This window comes from Colias eurytheme, chromosome 29 (genome assembly GCF_061535395.1).
Source record: "Colias eurytheme isolate Ceu_HAF_F1 chromosome 29, ilColEury1 Martin Lab GWU primary, whole genome shotgun sequence".
NCBI classification, from domain to species: Eukaryota; Metazoa; Arthropoda; class Insecta; order Lepidoptera; family Pieridae; genus Colias; species Colias eurytheme.
This window is the reverse complement of record NC_143008.1, coordinates 1,970,329-1,992,133: the sequence shown is the minus strand read 5'-3', so window position 1 is coordinate 1,992,133 and position 21,805 is coordinate 1,970,329. Positions and strand designations below refer to the sequence as shown.

The 21,805-nt window shown below is 37.0% G+C and overlaps 2 protein-coding genes across 2 annotated transcripts in view; both read left to right on the top strand.

Annotated features, from left to right (window-relative positions):
* The window catches only part of Prp3 (pre-mRNA processing factor 3), a 147,039-nt gene that overhangs the window by 118,252 nt on the left and 6,982 nt on the right, over positions 1–21,805 (top strand). The gene's annotated exons all lie outside the window — the stretch shown is intronic.
* Positions 5,564–20,720, top strand: LOC149896071 (aldo-keto reductase 1B-like). Its single transcript, XM_090118185.1, has 7 exons — positions 5,564–5,672; positions 7,492–7,637; positions 15,673–15,814; positions 18,452–18,646; positions 19,050–19,249; positions 19,654–19,809; positions 20,337–20,720. Exons 1-7 carry the CDS (start codon positions 5,601–5,603, stop codon positions 20,374–20,376), a joined length of 951 nt encoding a protein of 316 aa, XP_089974311.1. The 5' UTR covers positions 5,564–5,600; the 3' UTR covers positions 20,377–20,720.

Below are 21,805 nucleotides of genomic sequence, written 5' to 3'. Positions count from 1 at the left end.
TGGTTTATATTATATTCTTTGTAGTTTTTAAAGTGAAACTTTTATTACATCGTCTCAAACTTTTTGGTCTGTGTAGCGCATGTCGCGTGTATCGCGGCTGCCGAGTAGGTATACCTACTCGGCAGCCGACCGTCACGCGACATGCGCTACACAAAGCAGTGTTCGGAACCGTTCGAACAGTTTCACTTTTACCGTGGTTTCATAAAACCACACAACATTTTTCTTATTTCTAGTGTTTTCTTTTCTCTCAACAAGAATAAATAAAATGTGATCCAACGAAGTGAGGAGTGGGGGCCTGGTGACCTAAAATACAGGTAGGTAATTTTTATTACCTAGTTTAGGCACTAGTCTCACACTTATTTATATGTAATGGAAATGTGTACTTATTTAATGTAACCAATGTGAGAAAATAAACTCTTTTTATTTAATTTATTTACATATAAGTCTTGTTTGCTGTTCTTGTTCGATAAAAATTTAAGATTGTATAGGTAATTGAAAAAGCTCCTCCTCTCTTTTGCCCCTCCACATTTGGATTGGTCCAGTGAAATATTAAGATCTGCTACGATCGTCATTCAATGAACGCGTAATAGTCATTCAATCAAATAGCCGATTCGACGACGGCGAAAATAAAATATAGCCTTGTCATTCTGGCTTTTTATTGGTAAAATAATTTTACAAAGTCGAAAATTCACAAACTCTCACTAACACTACTTATGTAGGTACCATAATATGATGTATTATTTACTACCTTTCCACCCGCGGCTTCGCTCGAGAAGTAAAAGGAAATCTCGCATATTTCCCGTTTCCGTGTAAAAAATATCCCATCACCCATTTCCTTTCCCTAAGAAATCTTTATGTTGCGATGAGACCGACATTGTTCAATTGTACCTTGGTTAATCTTTTTTTTTAAGTTCAGGGACAGTAAAGCCTAAAACCGTATAGCCAGTATCTACTAAACAATATTTTTTGTTACGTAAAAGATCGAGGTCCACGGGTCCAGTTCTTATTTACACACACTTTGCTTCAATTATCAAACTTACAACTCAAACTATCTTTACTTTTAACTATCTAACTGCACATTTATTTATTTTCTAAATAAGCTAATAGGTAACCATTGTCAGCAAGAAATTCGGAGCCTGTAATCCCAACCGCCTTATCACTGGCCAGAAATAGTATAAGGTGTGCAACTTCTATGGGATTTGATATTCTTTGTAGCGGCATATTCTTTGCCATGTCTTCAACTTTGAATGTACTTACACTCACACCGCTGTTTTTACTGGTCCGGGGCTCACCGCGTTCACTCTTACGCCTTTGCTTGCTAATTCCAAAGCCGCACAGCGAGTGAAATGATTCAGAGCTGCTTTAGAAATGTAGTACGGAGTTTTAGAAGCTTGTCTCGGCACCAAAGTTCCACCAACACTTGATATGTTCACGATATTGCCTTTAGTTTTAATCAGATGAGGTGTTGCGAGTAGTGTAATGTTGATCTGCGCTCGAACGTTCACGTTCATTATGCTATATGTTTGTAATTTTTCTTCATTTCTGCCAACGATGGCTACTTTAGCACCTTCCTTAGTGAATTCTATGGCTGTAGCTGCCCGATTCCGGAGCTACCTCCAGTAACTAAGACGACTTTGTTTTTAAAACTCATGTCTCGTTTGTGACAAATGGTCAACTGTGTTTACAAGATTGAAGTATTTTGTTTTGGCTCTTGTGTTATATATCATCATATTGGTGATAAGATATATCTCAAATAATTGTGTACTATTAATGATTTGCATTAAATCAATTTATCTAAAAGTTTGATAGTGTTCCGTATTAAGCATATTTTTTACTATTGTAGCGACGACAAGCCAATTTACGAGTTACCGAATTTCAAGTGTAGTACCTACTAAGAAAGTTCACACCATAGGTTCACACGGTAACTCGTATATAAACAGTTTGTGCGTTAATCGTTATGCATGGACAGTCACGGGCTTGTCGGGACGCGCGCGCGGGTTTGTCGCATAGGTTGAATATTAATTACATACGAATAAATATATGTAGTTAACGAAATATAACCTTTGCGTAGTTATTCATCTATTATTACACCCGCACATAACAAGCCCCTACATTTACATTGTAGGGGCTATATAGCATAAATTGGCTTGTTGTCGCTACATCATGTATTTGAAAATATTACCCCAATATGGGTAAAAAAGTTGACGAATATAATTCGGTTAGATACCAAGGTTGTATCCGTAATAATTATATGCTCAAATATTAAATTTATTTAGTTTTTGAACTTTTATATAAAACTAGCGGTCCGCCCCGGCTTCGCCCGTGGTACATGTTTACGTTTTCTCTACATAAGAACCATCCTCGTACTTCAAGGAATATAATAAAAAAAGAATTATCGAAATCGGTTCAGACGTTCTCGAGTTATGCGCTTACCAACACATTTTGCGATTCATTTTTATATTATAGAGAATTATATAGATGCACTGCAATATTCATTTAGATTCATAATTTAGAATTTAGATATAACTACCTACTATCTACAGTTTTGTTAGGTATGCACATTTTCTTGCAAATACATTGTGGTCTATCTTATAGATATTAATAATTATCCTAGGGAACCCTGCGTGTTTTAATTTTATCAATGAAATAGCATAATCACTCATTGATAAATAAATGTTTTGTATTTTTAATATCATTGTTATTATTTTTTGTTGTTCATCTTAAAATTCTCACGATGAATGATATAAATAATTCGGCTCAATGAAATTGACTAAATATCATTATATGATTTTTATAATTAACTAGCGGCCCGCCCCGGCTTCGCCCGTGGTACATATGAAAAATAGATGTTGGCCGATTCTCAGACTTACCCGATATGCACAGAAAATTTCATGAGAATCGGTCCACCCGTTTCGGAGGAGTATGCAGACTAACATTGTGACACGAGAATTTTATATATAAGATGATGCTAAGCCAAAAATGTATCATCATCTCTGATCAAATGTATTTTCTTATAAACAAAAATATGAAAAAACAAAACTTATGTGCTTCATCATCATCAGCCCTGAATAGTAGCTAGTACGAGATCCGGCTGCAGGATTAGTGCGTTCATCGGTTTTTTGCTGAAAACCGAATTTTTATGTATATTTATAATTAGGAGAATATATATCGACTAGGTTGCCAGTCAAAATTTGGCCGCAAGCATGTTTAATTAAAATTTTTCTAATCGATTTTTGGGAAAAAAATCGCGCTTACTCACACGATTAATCGCGATGCTGAATGCTCCTCACTTGTCATTTGCCCTGGTAGCGACATGCACAAGGGCGTCCCCCCGCCACGGGGATCTCGAACCTCGGCTTGGGCTGTCGCTTGAGTGGAGGAGGCCAGAAGGGCCCTAATCGGACGGGACTATGCTCCTCGCGGTGCTCATCGCTCTGCTCATCGCGCTGCCGTTATTCGCCGCGACATGGCCGCGACATGCCCTCTCTCTCCTCTCGCTGCTCGTCACTAATTGTCATTTGCATTGTCTCATGAAATGGACGTTGAATTATTTAGTAGTATACTATTATTAGTTTGTGCTTGTACTACCATTAAACAAAAGAAGTATTTATATTTACGGAACTAAAAGGGCTACACAAGCAGGTAGCTTAAAAACCCTTAACATCTGTTAAGTGTTGATAAATGGACAGAAAGACTTTTTTTGTTGGAAATGTTTGGGCTTTTTAATCGTACTTTTATGAACATAACTTGAAATATACCTTGATATTTAGAGATACACTGAAAACATAAAATACAACAATAATGAGTCATGATACATTATTATATTTTGTAAAATAATTTGCACTTCATTCGTACGAATATTAAATATTTGTTCAGTAGGTATCATTGATATTATTTCAATGCAACATATTTCAACACTTCGGAGTTCGGACGTATCATATTTGACGAACGACATGCATAAAATTCTCGATTATTACAAACCAACTCCAAGAAATAAATTGTATCTGTATTATGTTCTCACTTAATCAGATAGCATGAATAATTAATATTTGTAAACGACTTCAAAAAAAAATGGAAATTGTCAATTTGACTGTATTTTTGGCTTTGTTGCCTCAGAACCTTTTGACTGGATGAACTGATTTTGATAATGCTTTTCTTATTTTAAACTGGTGTTTGCCATGAGGTGCCATTATTTTCTAATATGTATCAGTATGTATCATGATTTCTGTTATAATGAATTTAAACTCTTTCCATCTATGGCATATCTATTTAACGATTGAAAATCATGCACATTCATGCATCAAGATTTATAGTAGACTAATCCATTTTCTACAGCCATGCTTATCTCGATAGCAAATATTTGTGTCCGCATCACCTTGAGTTCATCTAGGTCCATCAAAATAGATAGAAAAAATGAATAGATGTAACTTTAAAATCTTTATAGATATAAAATCTCATCTGTTCAGTGATATAATATGCCGATGTTACTCAGAACTATTGATAAACAACAATCGAGTCGATAACATTTTAAAGTTTTTAAATTCCTTCCTATTGTAAGCAGGTACTTACCTATTGAAGATAATGTGATAATATTGTCTACTATATAAAAATAAGTCGGGTTTTCCTTCCTGACGCTATAACCACAGCTATAACTCCAGAACACACGAACCGATTTCCACGGTTTTGCATTCTTTGGAAAGGTCTCGGGCTCCGTGAGGTTTATAGCGAAGAAAGGGTGTCTCTGGTGGCGAAACGGAGTTCGCCAGGTTTGCATAGTCTTTAGACTTTAATACAAATATTTGTCAATGTGTCTTTTTTCTTTTTTTTTTTTTTTTATTGCAACCCCGGCAATGGAGCAGGCGACCCACTTGATGGTAGGTGATAGTCGCCGCCCATGACGTCTTCTCTTACTTCTCGGCCTAGCCTCGCCAAGCTAGACAATTTTATATTTCCTAACAGCAAATAAACTAATTAAGTATTATTATTCCAATCCAATCTAAGAAAAAGTCCCATATTTACATAACCTTGTTGTACCCCGCAGTTTAATCCATAAGAAGTACATGATGATATATATAGCTTTCAAAACCTATAGCTTTCATCAATAAATGGACATTTCGAAAAGAAAACAATGTTTCAAATCGGGCGGGCTGGAACTACTAATTGTCCGATTTGAAAAATTATTTCGGTGTTAGATAGCCCATTTATCGAGGAAGGCTATAGGTACATATATCACCACGCTAAGACAAACAGGAGCGGAGCCACGCGGGTGAAACCGCGAAGCGCAGCTATCAAATATACATTATTGGCTTTTTTTTTTTATAGTATGGGGAAATCTTCCAAAGATACCCACGGCTCCCGGGGAAGGAGCCGTGGGTTATGTCGGATTCTTACCGACAACCCCACTGTGTTCCGTCGAGCCGCTTTAATGATGGGGCCGCGGGTATTTGTTAGAATTCTTCTGCGACATACATAATAGCCTAGGCAACACCTACGGGCAACACAGAGTAGGCTAGGTTTAAAAATACTATGTCTGATTGTCTGACGACTGAAATTAAAAATTCAGTACAACGCTGACTGTGTTAGAGTAAAGACGTGTTAAAATGGCTACCGTACCTCTCGTCGTGTTTAACAATGGACATACCTGCCCCATCATCGGCTTGGGAACATGGAAGGTAAGATTATTTAAGAAGAAGAAGCTATTATTTTATATCTTATTATATAACGTTGGACGTTCTTACTCATGAATTCTTGGTGTACCTATGAACATAATAATGATGGATGTGGATATGGAATTAATTCATGCCGGCTTTTGCCGGGTTCTTTTTATGTATGTTTGTCTATTTCTCTGACTGATCTCAATATTCTTTAAAATCTTTATCATAACTGTATCACCTCTGAGAATTCGAAGTTTAGACACAATCAAGTATTTCTATAGCTTATGTGTTATTCTGGTTTATAAGCTACAACACAGCCAAGTTTCATCAAAATCAGTTCAGCATTTATGTCGATATGGCCAGGATGGATAACAAACACTGAAAATTATTTTTTTTAATATTGCAAATATTTTGTAAATATGCTGCGTCCGGAATTTTACATATTACGATTTTATTGAAAAGTAACTTTAAACAACAAGTGACAATAAGTTTTTAATAAAAAAATATTCTTTTTTATTTAACATAAACAATATTATTATAGGAATATTTTAAACATCAATATACTTAATTATTACCTAGACGTATACTTAGTACCTCTTCATTAGCGGTAAATAATTATGTACGTACATTTACCTACCTACGCAATATTTTAATTTTTTTAAATGAAGGCTTTTTAGCAGCAGTAATATGACATTGAGAAAGCGTTAATTTTATCAATTGTCTATCTAATATTTATTTTTTTAATACACGGAAACCTGAATATTCAATTTAGTCCATTTTTACGCGACTATGTGAGTTTGGAGTTATATTTCTACACTAGACAACTCATAGATTTTTAATATAATCTATCGATGGATTAAACCAAGATTAAAAACTAGTCTTTCATACAATTAAAAAAAACTAAAAAGTTTAAAAAAATAACAGCGAAATAAAAACAAATTGGCGCCAAAAAATTGACAGATCGTAGTTAGGCGCCAAATTTTTTTTTTATTTCAGAAATCTCGATCGAATTTTTATAAATACCACTATGCTTATAAGTACAATAATATATTTTATGACATTTTTCAGAAATAAATTCTAATAAACTAGATATAATAGTGTGCACAATTAACATGGCAGTAACATAAAGTTTTAGCTAGGAACTCTAACTAATCTAGCTATGGTTATCAGTTATCACTTAGAACGACCTTGATGAAACTTCACTAGGAAATCCTTTGGGAAGGTCCTATAGGCCATTAATTTTGTTCAATAGAGTCAACAAAATATATCGATTATTCCATTACCTACTTGATTACAATATACCTACAAGCAACTTGTTTGTGAGGGCTTACAACACTTTTTTATCTACCTATAATTATTACTATTAACAAAATTTTATAGTATTGTATTATCCGGAACAATTATTATTAAAATAACATTACTATTAATATTATAACGCTGAAAAGTTCGTTTGAAATGGCTGTACCGATTGAAATTTTATATACCTAGGTCTCGGAATGGGCGAACACGTATTTAACATACCCCCTTTTTTAGTGGGGAAATCTTGCATAAAAATGATACAAAATAAAAAGGTGTAGGTATATTCATTATATTTTAGCTCTCATTTCCGCTAATCCGCTTACGATAGTTGAATCATGCCATCCTGAAACATCTAATCTTGTGTGCAGTTCTTGAATAACGAATGTTGTGTTTGTATACGTAGTACATAATATATTATTATTAGTCTGTGGTATTACCTATATCTACACCTTTTTACTTAAAATATTATTGCCCATATATGATTAAAGAACGCTTGCCGGTTCAAATAATAACAATGTATAAATATTTTCGTTTTCAGTCGAAGCCAGGTGAAGTAACACAGGCTGTAAAGGATGCCATAGACATCGGGTATAGACACAATATAGACTGTGCTCATATCTATGGTAATGAAAAAGAAGTGGGGGAGGCACTAAAAGTAAAGATGGAAGAAGGGAAGATTGAGAGGTAAGCTATTAATTAAAAAGTGAAGCTTTTAAGCGCGTTGACAGTAAAATTTCAAGATCGCGTCGCGGCAAGTCCGTCACGTCATGGAGTAAAGCGACGATTTTGGTATTTTGAAGTTTCACTTCTGACACGTGTGCTGTGCACACACACTTTTTTATTTTACAACACTTTACTATGATCAATGATGTCAAGTGTCAACATGTACCTAATACAAAAAAAAATAGTAAAAGAAGCTACAGCACAGAACGCGGCCTTATCATAAGTGGTCTAGTAATTACTGCAAAAAGAGGAGAATATATTTTGAGATATGTATTACAAATATTTTGGAGAATTCAATAAACTTATAAATATATTAACAAAGTCGTACACCGATGTCGTATCATATTATGTAGTGAAACACTCATAAAATATAATTTTAAATTCCTTGTTAACAATTTTTTTCTTGAAGGTATTAGGTATTACAAAGTTATTACGTCATACAAAACCATACCATTATCGATTCTATAATATTGTCAGATATCCGGAAACATATACAAGAGCTGGTAAAAAGTGTAAGCGATTAGGTAGATAAAAAAACTGATTATTTTTATATTAATAGTAAATACATACATAATAATAATTTAGTTACAACAACATAATCTATACCATGGACAAAATATTTGTCTATGTCTATACTAATCTATACTTACTAATCACTACATAGTATAAAACAAAGTCGCTTTCCCTGTCCCTATGTCCCTATGTCCCTATGTCCCTTTGTACGCTTAAATCTTTGAAACTACGCAACGGATTTTGATGCGGTTTTTTTTAATAGATAGAGTGATTCAAGAGGAAGGTTTATATGTATAATAACATCCATTAAATAGTGGAGAAGTACTGTTATTTTTGAGGTTTCTAATGTGATGAAGTAAAAAATTTCATTTTTTCCGCTTACATTGCAAACGCAGGCTGAACCCTATGAGTTTTATCAAAATAATGTACTAAGTATTATACACATTGAAAAGGTCTACAGAAAAGTCCGCGATGGTATATGTCTATCTCTTATGGATAACCCACAATAACTTTTTTTTGTCATTTACTTTTTACGACAAATAATGGCTAATTTTCGATGCGATTTTAACCAATACAGCATTAATCCTTAACCAATTAAATACCTTGAATACATTGTTCATTTAATATAGATCTATATGGCCCTTTACACCGTATGATTTAAGTGAATATTTTCGAAGATATTACAGATTTAAAAATTGCGGGACGTAGCGTTTGCAGCGGTACCGGCCGGCCGCCCGGCTATCTATTTTATACCCGTGCGAAGCCGGAGCGGGCCGCTATGTTTTTATATACAACGTTCACAGTTTTTCTGTAGTGTATTTAGTATCAGCATTGCACCCGTGCGAAGCCGGGGCGGGTCGCTAGTATATAATATACTAGCATTCCGCACGCGGCTTCGCCCGCATTTTCAAAGAAAAACCCGTTCCCGTAGGATTTCCGGGATAAAACCTATCCTATGTCCTTTCTCGGGTATCAAAATATCTCTATACCAAATTTCATGCAAATTGTTTCAGTAGTTAAGGCGTGATTGAGTAACAGACAGACAGACAGAGTTATTTTTGCATTTATAATATTAGTATGGATATGGATAATATAATAATAATATAGTCCGTTTTCTTATGGGCATGCTTGTATGGTAGCCAGTGTCTACTCCCCGGCAGAAGGGAGGGAGGGGGGGTTATAGAACAGAGCGCCCGGCGCTCGGAAAAAAAATTCTGGCGGATTCATTTGGCCCTTTAAGTCGAGTTTGGTGTCGTTATTAGGTAACTAGATGATGCCCGATTCATTCCCCATACCAGTTTTTTAGGGTTCCGTAGCAAAATATGTCACAATCTTTAAAATAATAAACTTTTGGCAGTGGCAAAATCCAAACAAACCAGTATATTTTTATATTTTTGTATGAAACTTGGTTTATAAAAAAATACTGTCTGAAAGGCCATTTCATTCAGATTATAAAAACATTAACATGTAACATATATCGTACCATTTCCAATGTGAAATAAATTATAGAAAGTACAGGAACGTTCGTCAGCGCAGCGTAGGGGACGGCTAATAGACCCGTAAAATAAGCAATAACATAGAACAAAAACCAGTCAAGTGCGAGTCTGACTCGCCCATCGAGTGTTTCGTACTTATTTGTCCTATACCATGTTATCTTGTCTGGTAGGACCTGGTTAACTGATACACACACACTTTCGTCTTTATAATACATATTAGTGTGAATTTTAATCATCTTTAAATTATAAATGAAGTCATAACATGTACTTATATTAATTATAAAAAAATGTAAGGTCTGGATAAGAGTATCTTTAAAATATCGTGACCGTCCTAACAGATATAAGCTTCTTGGTCCTAACCTATCATGCATTGTAATCACAAACTTTTCAATTTCACTGTCTGCATATTTGCCACTGTAAAGTGCTTCAAATCCTCGTGTGCCATTTGGATATGCCTTCCATACCTCAAATGCATGTGTACCTATAGTTCTTTTAGACCTTCTAGCTTTGGAACACACGATACAGTAGGTACGTAAAGCTGGCGATGAAAAATTAGCGAAATTAAAAAAAAAACAACACCAGAATTTGTTGCAAAAATGCAGGTGAATTTGTTGCTAATTTGTTGCTGCATAAAAACAGTGAAAATTTTGAATTTTTTTCTTTGGCGCCAAAAATAACACAGGCCACGTCAACTTAATTGTCGATTTACTCCTCACATCGTTCACTGGCACAGTGTACGAAGCCAGCAACAAAATAGAAACCGGAAGAATAGTTAATTTTGAAACCAGTTCGCTAGAAAATCGGCCACGCCAGCTTAACTGTCGATTTTCGGAAGTGAAACATAAAAAAAAATTTGTTGCTCCTCACATCGTTCACTGGCACAGTGTACAGAGCCAGCAACAAAATAGAAACCGGAAGTAGAGTTAATTTTGAAACCAGTTTGCTAGAAAATCGTCCACGCCAGCTTAACTGTCGATTTTCGGCAGTGAAACATAAAAAAAATTTGTTGCTCCTCACATCGTTCACTGGCACAGTGTACAGAGCCAGCAACAAAATAGAAACCGGAAGTAGAGTTAATTTTGAAACCGGTTTGCTAGAAAATCGTCGACGCCAGCTTAACTGTCAATTTTCGGTAGTGAAACATAAAAAAAAATTTGTTGCTCTTCACATCGTTAACCGGCACAGTGTACAGAGCAAGCAACAAAATAGAAACCGGAAGTAGAGTTAATTTTAAAACCGGTTTGCAAACACCAAACACCGAACACCGAACACCGAACACCGAACAACGAACAACGAACAACGAACAACGAACAACGAACAACGAACAACGAACAACGAACAACGAACAACGAACAACGAACAACGAACAACGAACAACGAACAACGAACAACGAACAACGAACAACGAACAACGAACAACGAACAACGAACAACGAACAACGAACAACGATTAACGAACACGAACAAGAACACGAACAACGAACAACGAACAACGAACAACGACCATCGAATAACGAACAACGAACAACGAACAACGAACATCAAACAACGAACAACGAACAACGAACAACGAACAACGAACAACGAACAACGAACAACGAACAACGAACAACGAACAACGAACAACGAACAACGAACAACGAACAACGAACAACGAACAGCGAACAGCGAACAGCGAACAGCGAACAGCGAACAGCGAACAGCGAACAGCGAACAGCGAACAGCGAACAGCGAACAGCGAACACCATCCAAAGTCCATGGTTCATATGGTATCGCGGACTTTTACAGTTTAAGCGTATTTCGTAAACAAATATTTTTTTCCAATAGTTCCTTGCCCCGACTCCTCTTAACTAATCGTTTTTTAACAATTATTATTATCCTAACATTTGTAACCTAACCAGAGATAAAAACCAGCCAAAAATATAATCTAAATCTAAATATAAACAACGAACAACGAACAACGAACAACGAACAACGAACAACGAACAGCGAACAGCGAACAGCGAACAGCGAACAGCGAACAACGAACAACGAACAACGAACAACGAACAACGAACAACGAACAACGAACAACGAACAACGAACAACGAACAGCGAACAGCGAACAGCGAACAGCGAACAGCGAACAGCGAACAGCGAACAGCGAACAGCGAACAGCGAACAGCGAACAGCGAACAGCGAACAGCGAACAGCGAACAGCGAACAGCGAACAGCGAACAGCGAACAGCGAACAGCGAACAGCGAACAGCGAACAGCGAACAGCGAACAGCGAACAGCGAACAGCGAACAGCGAACAGCGAACAGCGAACAACGAACAACGAACAACGAACAACGACATCGAACAGCGAACAGCGAACAACGACAATGAACAGCGAACAGCGAACAGCGAACAGCGAACAACGAACAACGAACAACGAACAACGAACAACGAACAACGAACAACGAACAACGAACAACGACATCGAACAGCGAACAGCGAACAACGACAACGAACAGCGAACAGCGAACAGCGAACAGCGAACAGCGAACAGCGAACAGCGAACAGCGAACAGCGAACAGCGAACAGCGAACAGCGAACAGCGAACAGCGAACAGCGAACAGCGAACAGCGAACAGCGAACAACGAACAACGAACAACGAACAACGACATCGAACAGCGAACAACGAACATCGAACAACGAACAACGAACAACGAACAACGAACAACGAACAACGAACAACGACATCGAACAGCGAACAGCGAACAACGACAACGAACAGCGAACAGCGAACAGCGAACAGCGAACAGCGAACAGCGAACAGCGAACAGCGAACAGCGAACAGCGAACAGCGAACAGCGAACAGCGAACAGCGAACAGCGAACAGCGAACAGCGAACAGCGAACAGCGAACAGCGAACAGCGAACAGCGAACAGCGAACAGCGAACAGCGAACAGCGAACAGCGAACAGCGAACAGCGAACAGCGAACAGCGAACAGCGAACAGCGAACAGCGAACAGCGAACAGCGAACAGCGAACACCAAACTGTATAATTTTTTGGGAATAAATGTTTTTCTGTTCTATTCTATTCTATGTTTGAAAACAACGAACAACGAACAACGAACAACGAACACCGAACACCGAACACCATCCAAAGTCCATGGTTCATATGGTATCGCGGACTTTTACAGTTTAAGCGTATTTCGTATACAAATATTTTTTTCCAATAGTTCCTTGCCCCGACTCCTCTTAACTAATCGTTTTTTTAACAATTATTATTATCCTAACATTTGTAACCTAACCAGAGATAAAAACCAGCCAAAAATATAATCCTTTTATAAGTGTATGTGGTGTGAGTAACACATGAATTTCTTTTTTATTTTATCTTACCTATAAACAGATAGATACCTACAGTACGAAATACACTGCGCTTTAGGAATCAATAAAACTTGAATAAATAAAAAACATGCTGACCCAGTTCAGTTTTCTTTAAAGGGTGTGGGTGGTAGTTGGTGATGGGGTAAGTGATTGCAGTATTGATATTATTGTCTAACTGTGCCCTGCGGTTTCACCCGCATGGCTCCGCTCCTGTTGGTCTTAGCGTAATGTAATATAATATTATAGCATATAGCAGCTTTCTCGATAAATGAGCTAGAATTTTTCAAATCGGACCAGTAGTTCCTGAGATTAGCGCGGTTCAAACAAACAAACTCTTCAGCTTTATAATATTAGTATGGATGAACATAATTTGACCTGTGACTTGTGAGTTGTAGGTACTTGTGACATTTTTCAACCGACTTCAAACAGGAAAAGGTTCCCAATTCGACTATATTTTTTTGTTATAATTTGAAAGCTGATGCCTCCCATTTAAATTTGGTACAGTATTGACGATTTGAAAGCAGTTTAGTTTTTGGTTAAAATAAATATAATCTTAATCTTAATACTATTATAAAGGCGAAAGTTTGTATGGATGTATGGATGTATGGATGTTTGTTACTCTTTCACGTAAAAACTACTGAACCGATTACAATGAAATTAAGCACACATATAGAGGGTAACTTGGATTAACACATAAGATAGGTTTTATCCCGGAAATCCCACGGGAACGGGAACTATGCGGGTTTTCCTTTGAAAACGCGGGCGAAGCCGCGGGCGGAAATCTAGTATCTCAATATTTCTGTATAGTAATTTAAAAAAATGTGCAACGAATAATATTGAATATCAGTATTGTATTCATTATTTACACATTAAGTAGATAATACAGGACAATTATTATAAATTAATGTTAAATAATAAAATATTGCGTGTTTATTATTTTATCTATTATATAGAGGAACAATGGCTTTATTAAACTATATTATAATGCATGCGTGTATGAGCTTTTATAAGATGTCTGCAATCAATTAAAAAAAATAATAATAATAAAATAAATCTTTATTTCACCTTTAGATTAGGTACACAATCTATACTAATATTATAAAGCTAAAGAGTTTGTTTGTTTGTTTGTTTGAACGCACTAATCTCGGGAACTACTGGTCCGATTTGAAAAATCTTTCAGTGTTAGATAGCCCATTTATCGAGGAAGGTTATAGGCTATATTTCATCACGCTACGGGCAACAGGAGTGGAGCCACGGGGGTGAAACCGCGCGGAGCAGAGAGTATTGAATATGAGGCTCTGGCTCTCTTGCTAGGCATAGCCAAGAGAGCCAGTCCCTTCCCTTAATACATCTTGGTCTTGATAAAGGTAAAAATGAAAATAATTAATTAATTATACTTAAGTAATAAAATTATCCATCTAGGTACACATAAATGGAATCATCAAATGTGTTGAGAAGCGTTTACAACGGCTCGACCATTTCGACTTTTCTTGATTTAAAATCCATACTTTAATATTAGGTATAAATGCGAAAGTATAACTCTGTCTGTTACTCAATCACGCCTAAACTACTGAACCAATTTTCATGAAATTTGGTATGGAGATATTTTGATACCCGAGAAAGGACATAGGATAGGTTTTATCCCGGAAATCCCACGGGAAAGTGGAACTATGCAGGTTTTTCTTTGACTGCGCGGGTGAAGCCGCGGGCGGAAACCTAGTGTGAATTGTGATATATTTTCGTCATACTTTTTTGCGCCATATTTTTCATCATAAAATTTATCTTTTTACGGTGAACGAAGTTAGTCTTTAATTTCTAAATAATCGTAAAATCGAACATAAGAAACTAACATTCGTACCTATATTATTTTTACATTTTTTTATTTTTGCACAATGTTTTTTAAAACAAAGGTGCAATTCTATTTAGGTTTACAATAATAGGTAACTCTTAACGTGATGTAAACCTTATAAATAACCGTGTATTCGGAGCATCCGCTTTTGTTAAAAGTTTTTGACGTGACAACGTCTTATAATTCGATAGCCAGCTGCACGCACGAAAAAACATGAATCATGCGGCGTTACCTCGTTCTGAGGCGTTCCATGTAAGGCTTGAAGTGCAAGCGAGAGCGCGGAACGAGCGACAAAGAAGCACAATCGGACGTTGTCACGTTCAACGATCGTCTGCAGTAAACCGACTTTACAGACAACCAATTTTTTTTAAGCTATTGCATAGCTTTTATCGCGGGCCTTGAGCGCGGAGACCGAATCCAGAAATTCCGTAACGAAAAACCTCACGCTCCCCACGGGGACGGGCACGGAGGTGTGGCTTGAAGGCATAGCATGCAATAGCTTTACCGCGGCAGTCCCCGAGTGACACACGTGATTTTTAATTACATAGGTACCTATATGTACTAGCTTACCGCCCGCGGCTCGCCCGCTTTGTCTAAAACCTAATAAATTATATACTAAAACCTTCTTCTTGAATCACTCTATCTATTAAAAAAAACCGCATCAAAATCCGTTGCGTAGTTTGATTTAAGCATACAAAGGGACATAGGGAAATAGGGACAGAGAAAGCGACTTTGTTTTATACTATGTAGTGATGTATAACATTACGTATTTACTTTTTCCAGAGAGGACATCTTCATCACATCAAAACTTTGGTGCACGTACCATCGCCCGGACCTCGTGGAAGGGGCAATAAAGACCACACTCGCTAACCTCGGGTTGGACTATCTGGACTTGTACCTCATGCATTGGCCACAGGCATTCAAAGTATGTACAGAATATTTTTAATCATTTAGTTTCTTACCAGTTATTGATAGTCCCAATTTTATAATGGTTATGCTTTATTCTGTTTGCCTATTTTGCCAGTAGATAAACTAAAACGCGGGAAATGCTTTTTATTTATTTATTTATTTACATTTTATTGTGCTGGCATACAAATAAATTACTTTTTACTTTTACAACAAAAGAACTATTTTTTTAATTACTTATTTTCTCCAACTCGAAGGAAAAAGCGAAGGAAGTGGTGGAACCAAGAGTGTGAAGGCAAATTGGTAGAAAAAAGACATTATAAGATCTTGGCAGAGCAGGACAGGCAATGGAACGTAAAGTACATGGAATGCGGCTCACAGCTAAAGAAAGCGATCCGCAGAGCCAAAAGACAGCATCTCGATGGCCTCATACAAAATATGGAGACTTTTATACGCGCTGGTGAATCGAGGAAATTTTACAAGGAAGTGAAAACCACAAAAAAAGGTTATCAACCCACTACACAAATACTGGAGGACGTCAATGGGGACCTCATCACCGACAGCGAGGATATAAAGATGGCATGGCGAGATTACTTCCAGAGCCTACTCAACTGCCCACCTCCTCAAGCCGAAATCATCAGGGATAAGGATGACAATTACGAAGATGTACCTCCTCCCACATTCGCAGAAGTGCACAAGGCAATTATGCGGCTGAAAAACAACAAAGCACCAGGTATTGACGGCGTGCCTTCTGAAGTGTGGAAGCAAAGTGGAGCGGTGGTGCAATCCAAGTTATATGAAGTCCTCAGAAAGATATGGGATGAACAGATACAGCCGAAAGATTGGAATACGGGAATAATATGCCCAGTCCACAAGAAGGGTAGCAAGAAAAAGTGTAGCAACTACCGCGGGATTGCTCTGTTGCCAACAGCGTATAAGATCTTTTCGTACATACTGCTAGATCGACTGGAACCTTACGCGGAAAGAATTCTCAGCGATTATCAGTGTGGGTTTCGTCGGAACCGAAGTACGATCGACCAGATTTTCCTTATCAAACAGATAATGGAAAAGAGGTGGGAATATTCTCAGAGCATGCACGCGCTATTTGTGGACTTCGAGAAGGCATACGATAGCATTGATAGGGGCGCCCTTTTTGCTATCTTAAAGGAGCTTGGTATCCCAATCAAACTGGTGGATCTAATAAAGGTGGCTATTGGGGAGAGTAGCATGCATGTAAGGGTAGGTAAAGAACTGACAGAAGGCTTCGCGGTGTTCACCGGATTAAAACAAGGTGATTCCCTGTCACCTGTGCTATTCAATTTAGTACTGGAATATATCCTGCGTAAAATGCTTGCATTGGATTGGGGAGTGTCACTGAATGGAAAGCATAAGGTGATTGGGTATGCTGATGACCTCGCATTGTTAGGTGAAACCCGCGATGAAGTGAGCGAAGCCGCGAGTATCTTGAAAGAAGAAGCGGAAAAGGTTGGACTAAAAATCAATGCCAACAAAACGGAATATCTCCACATGAAGCGGTATAGAGATACACGAGCTCAACGCCAAGACCTACAGGCTGGAGATACGACGTACAAAGGAGTTGCCAGTTTCAGATATCTGGGTTGCACTATAACTGACTCACATTCCAGGGAGGAAGAAATTAATATCCGTATCCAAAATACCCTGAAATGTGGTGCAGCATTGCATAAGGTGCTCGCGTCCAGGCTTCTGAGCAAAAACACCAAATTGCGTATATACAAAACGGTCATAAGACCAATACTTATGTATGGGTGTGAAGCCTGGACCCTGACCCAGATTGAAGAACGCAAGCTTTTAGTCACCGAAAGAAAGCTTCTTCGCAAGATCTTTGGTCCCACCAGACGAGAGGATGGAAGCTGGAGAGTCCGAACAAATGCCGATCTAGAAAAACTAATGGCCGAGCCAAATATACTTGGAGAAATAAAAGCACAACGGCTCCGTTGGCTCGGTCATGTAGAAAGAATGGGTGAGGAACGAGGACTGAAGAGGGCATACTTGGGGCGACCCCTGGGCCGACGGCCGGTTGGACGACCTAGGTATCGCTGGCGCGATCGAGTAGAGGCGGACCTGCGCGTGCTACGAGCCAATAATAATTGGCAAGAGACCGCTCAGGACCGGGGAAGATGGAGAGTTCTCGTCTCAGAGGCCAAGACCCACTTTGGGGTTTCAGCGCCAGAGGAGTAAGTAGTAAGTAAGTAAGTACTTATTTTCTCAGCAATCAGTGTTTAGTACAATAATGTATTTTTAATTTTCTTAAATATTTCTTTAAAATAGTAGATACGCTAGAAGGCCGTAAAATCTATTTTTTTCACATTTTTTTGTAGAATTTTAATGTCCCAATTATTATTTATTTTGCATTACAATTGATAGAAATTATAAATTATGGTTTAGATGCAATTTTGATGGCTCATGTTTGGGACTGTCAAAAAAAAAGTTTCTTATGGTTTCTTACCGTTTCTTACCTGTGTTCTTACCAATTTTTTCTGTCTAGAAACCACATTCCGAATTTGAAATCATAGAAAAACTATTCATAACATGTGTATGCTATTTATTATAAGCCAGTGATCAATTTTACGAAAAAAAATATTTTATATAATTCGGTCCCCCCAAACGCTTCCAGGAAGGCGGCGAAGAATTTCCCCTAGATGAAAACAACAAAATGATCCCGTCTCCCGTTGACTATATAGACACTTACAAAGCTATGGAGAGTCTTGTTGACAAAGGTCTAACTAGAAGCATTGGTATCTCTAATTTCAATAAGAAGCAGATAGATAGAGTGATGGAAGCTGCGAGAATCAAGCCCGCTGTTAATCAGGTGAGGTTTTCTAACTTTTTTGGAAATACGTTGGCTTTTATTTGATATTGTTTGAATTTTATCTTTAAAGATAACAACAATGTATTATTTAATCTGACAATATATTGAAGAAAGATTCAAGAAAAAAAAATCTTTCGAAGTTCAATTTTTAAAAACTTACTCGACCTAGCATGAAATAAAACAAGAAAATTTAATAATTTTAATATCAATATATTTGCTAATTGTATATTTGTCGCATATAACAATTAACTACATGCCTAGGCAAATAATTAAAGTAATTATTGTATGCCTAATTAAATTAAAGAATTAAAACTAAGCCTAACAACTAATTACTTACCTACAAAAAAAGTTAAGATGTTTTATCCAAATAAAAAACATAACAATTTTTTTATAAAAATTTCAGATCGAAGTGCATCCCTATCTAAACCAAACAAAACTATTCGAGCACTGCAAGTCCCACGGTATTGCTGTAACAGCGTATTCCCCACTAGGGTCCCCAGACAGGCCCTGGGCGAAGCCCGGGGACCCTACGCTCATGGAGGACCAGCGGCTGAAGACAATTGCTGAAAGATATAGTAAGACTGTACCGCAGATACTGATCAGGTATGCTTTGGTTGTCGACTGACCGGTTGGCTTGGTTGGTAGTGGCCCTGCCTTCCAAGCCAGAGGTCGTGCGTTCGATTTCCACCCGGGGCAAATATTTGTGTGATGAACATAGATGTTTGCCCTGTGTCTGGTAATAAGGTTAAATACTGAAACGATGATTATTGTTTAATACTAGCTTCCCGCCCGCGGCTTCGAAAAGAAAAACCTGCAAAGTTCCCGTTCCCGTGGGATTTCCGGGATAAACCTATCCTATGTGTCCGAATGACCAAGAATTCTAGAGCAAATGCTGCAGTAATTATGTGTCGTTAGTGCTAAAGCCGGACTGTCAATGAACAGGATCTAAAACCAAAAATAAAGACCACAGACAACATACCATTAACCACAGACTAACATATTTCCAGATACGCCATAGACAGATCAATGATTGTCATTCCCAAGTCAGTCACCAAGAGTCGCATAGAACAAAACTTCGACGTTTTCAACTTCCAGCTGTCGCCTGAAGACCTGGAGCTTATTGGTAGCTTGGAATGCAATGGACGACTGTGTATGATGGGAGAGTAAGTTTATTTAAAAAAAAATTCAATTATTGAAGTGAAACTTCTTTGAGAGTAAAATTTCAAGGTCGCGTCATGACGATACTGTCACGTCATGGAGTAAGGCGACGATTTTGGTATCTTTGGAATTTGCAAAGAAGTTTCACTTTGGACACGGGTGCTCGGCACGCTCACGTTTTTTGGGTTTGTTGTCTCGGAACTTTTGACTGGTTGAATCGATTTTGATGATTTGAAAGTGATTTAGTTTTTGATTTATGAATATTTTATTGAGCGGGCAAACGAGCGGATCTTCCGTATAGTCGACTCCTACCTTCTCACATTCATAACTTTAACTATAAGAATTTTTACATTAAAATCTATTCAGCAATAGAATACAAGATATTTTTATACACATAATTTTAAATTTAATAATATGTATTTTTAAATTTAATAAAGATTATTACTACGTCACAAATATCGATATCTCCCGCGATTTTATAGTGGCTGTGTTTCATTTCTAAATATGTAATAATTTTATCGCATTTTTTCAGTGACCACCACCCGGATTACCCATTCCACGATGAATATTAATAGCACAAGATATTGAAGATATTTTCTAGAATTAATGCAATTAATTTCAGCCATTTTGTTTAAGTAATACAATTAACAGTTAAATATTATTATGCCTAGACTAGATAATTGTAATAGGGAAAAATATTACAAATCCTGGATTCAATTGCCATATTATTATGCATTTATGTAGAAAAATTAAAACTATAATGTACATGGTAGCTTAATTCAATCTTAAAACTGTCTATGGAATGTCTTTGGCTGTAATAATTCAAATATCGAGTGAGCTTTTGCACCAAAATTGTGTTTTTTGAAAAATTATTGTCTAAGCACTGTTACTCTAGCAATAAGCACAATGTCTTGAATAAACCATAAACAATATTTTATTGTCGTTTTATTTATAATCTGTGTTTCGCTTTCCGCAAATATGTATATGAATAATGAAGGAGCCTTGAAAGAGGATACTAAACCACTAAAACACTTCAACACTGTTTAGAAACTAATTCAGGGAAGAAAATATTTTTATAATTCAATTTATGGAACCAATCTAAATATACTAATATTATAAAGAGGAAAGGTTTGTATGTATGTATGTATGTATGGTTTTCACGCATAAACTACTGGACCGATTTTGATGAAATTTGGCACAGATAATCTTTAGACCCTGAGAAAGAACATAGGCTACCTTTTATTGCGAAATATGTACCACGGGCGAAGCCGGGGCGGACCGCTAGTCTCTTATAATTAGGAACTCGAAATCGAGGGACAGTTGAAGCCGCACTTTTTAACACAAGAATAAATGCAAAAATATATTTTTTTAATTACATTATGTAGGTAAAGAATATATTTAATAATAACCAACTTTGTGTCTGTCAAGACCCTAGAAATAAGCTGAAAATTATATTATCAAATACTCAAGTCTACGATCCCTTGATGCTGTGAAAAAATCAAACGTTTAACAAACGCAATCAAAAGATACAGCCGTAATAAATGCTGAAATTTTTCGCAAATTTTGACATTCGTAAGGAAATCAAAACCTACAGGCTTGTTCTCCTTGTTTGGTCCCCCCGGGTTGTTTACGGAGAGTTATGAAATTTCGTACCTACGTAATGTAACGTCTTATAACTGATAACACAGATATAATTGCGAAAAACATGAATTTTTAGTTAGATTATCAAAAGAAATAACTACATTTAAAAATTTTAAACTTACAACCCTTTTTTTTACACATGAACGCAAGCATGTATTAAATTGATATTCACATCAAAAACTCAAGTCTATAATACCCACAATAATATCTACCTTTAAGCTGTAATTTATTACATTCTAATAATTAGTCCATTGAAAAGTTACATTTGGGGTTGCGTTTTTGAGTGGACGCAATTTTATTTTTTTGATGTGTAGGAGGGGTCAGTGTGAAGCTATCACCAAGTTTGTGGGGTCGCCACCC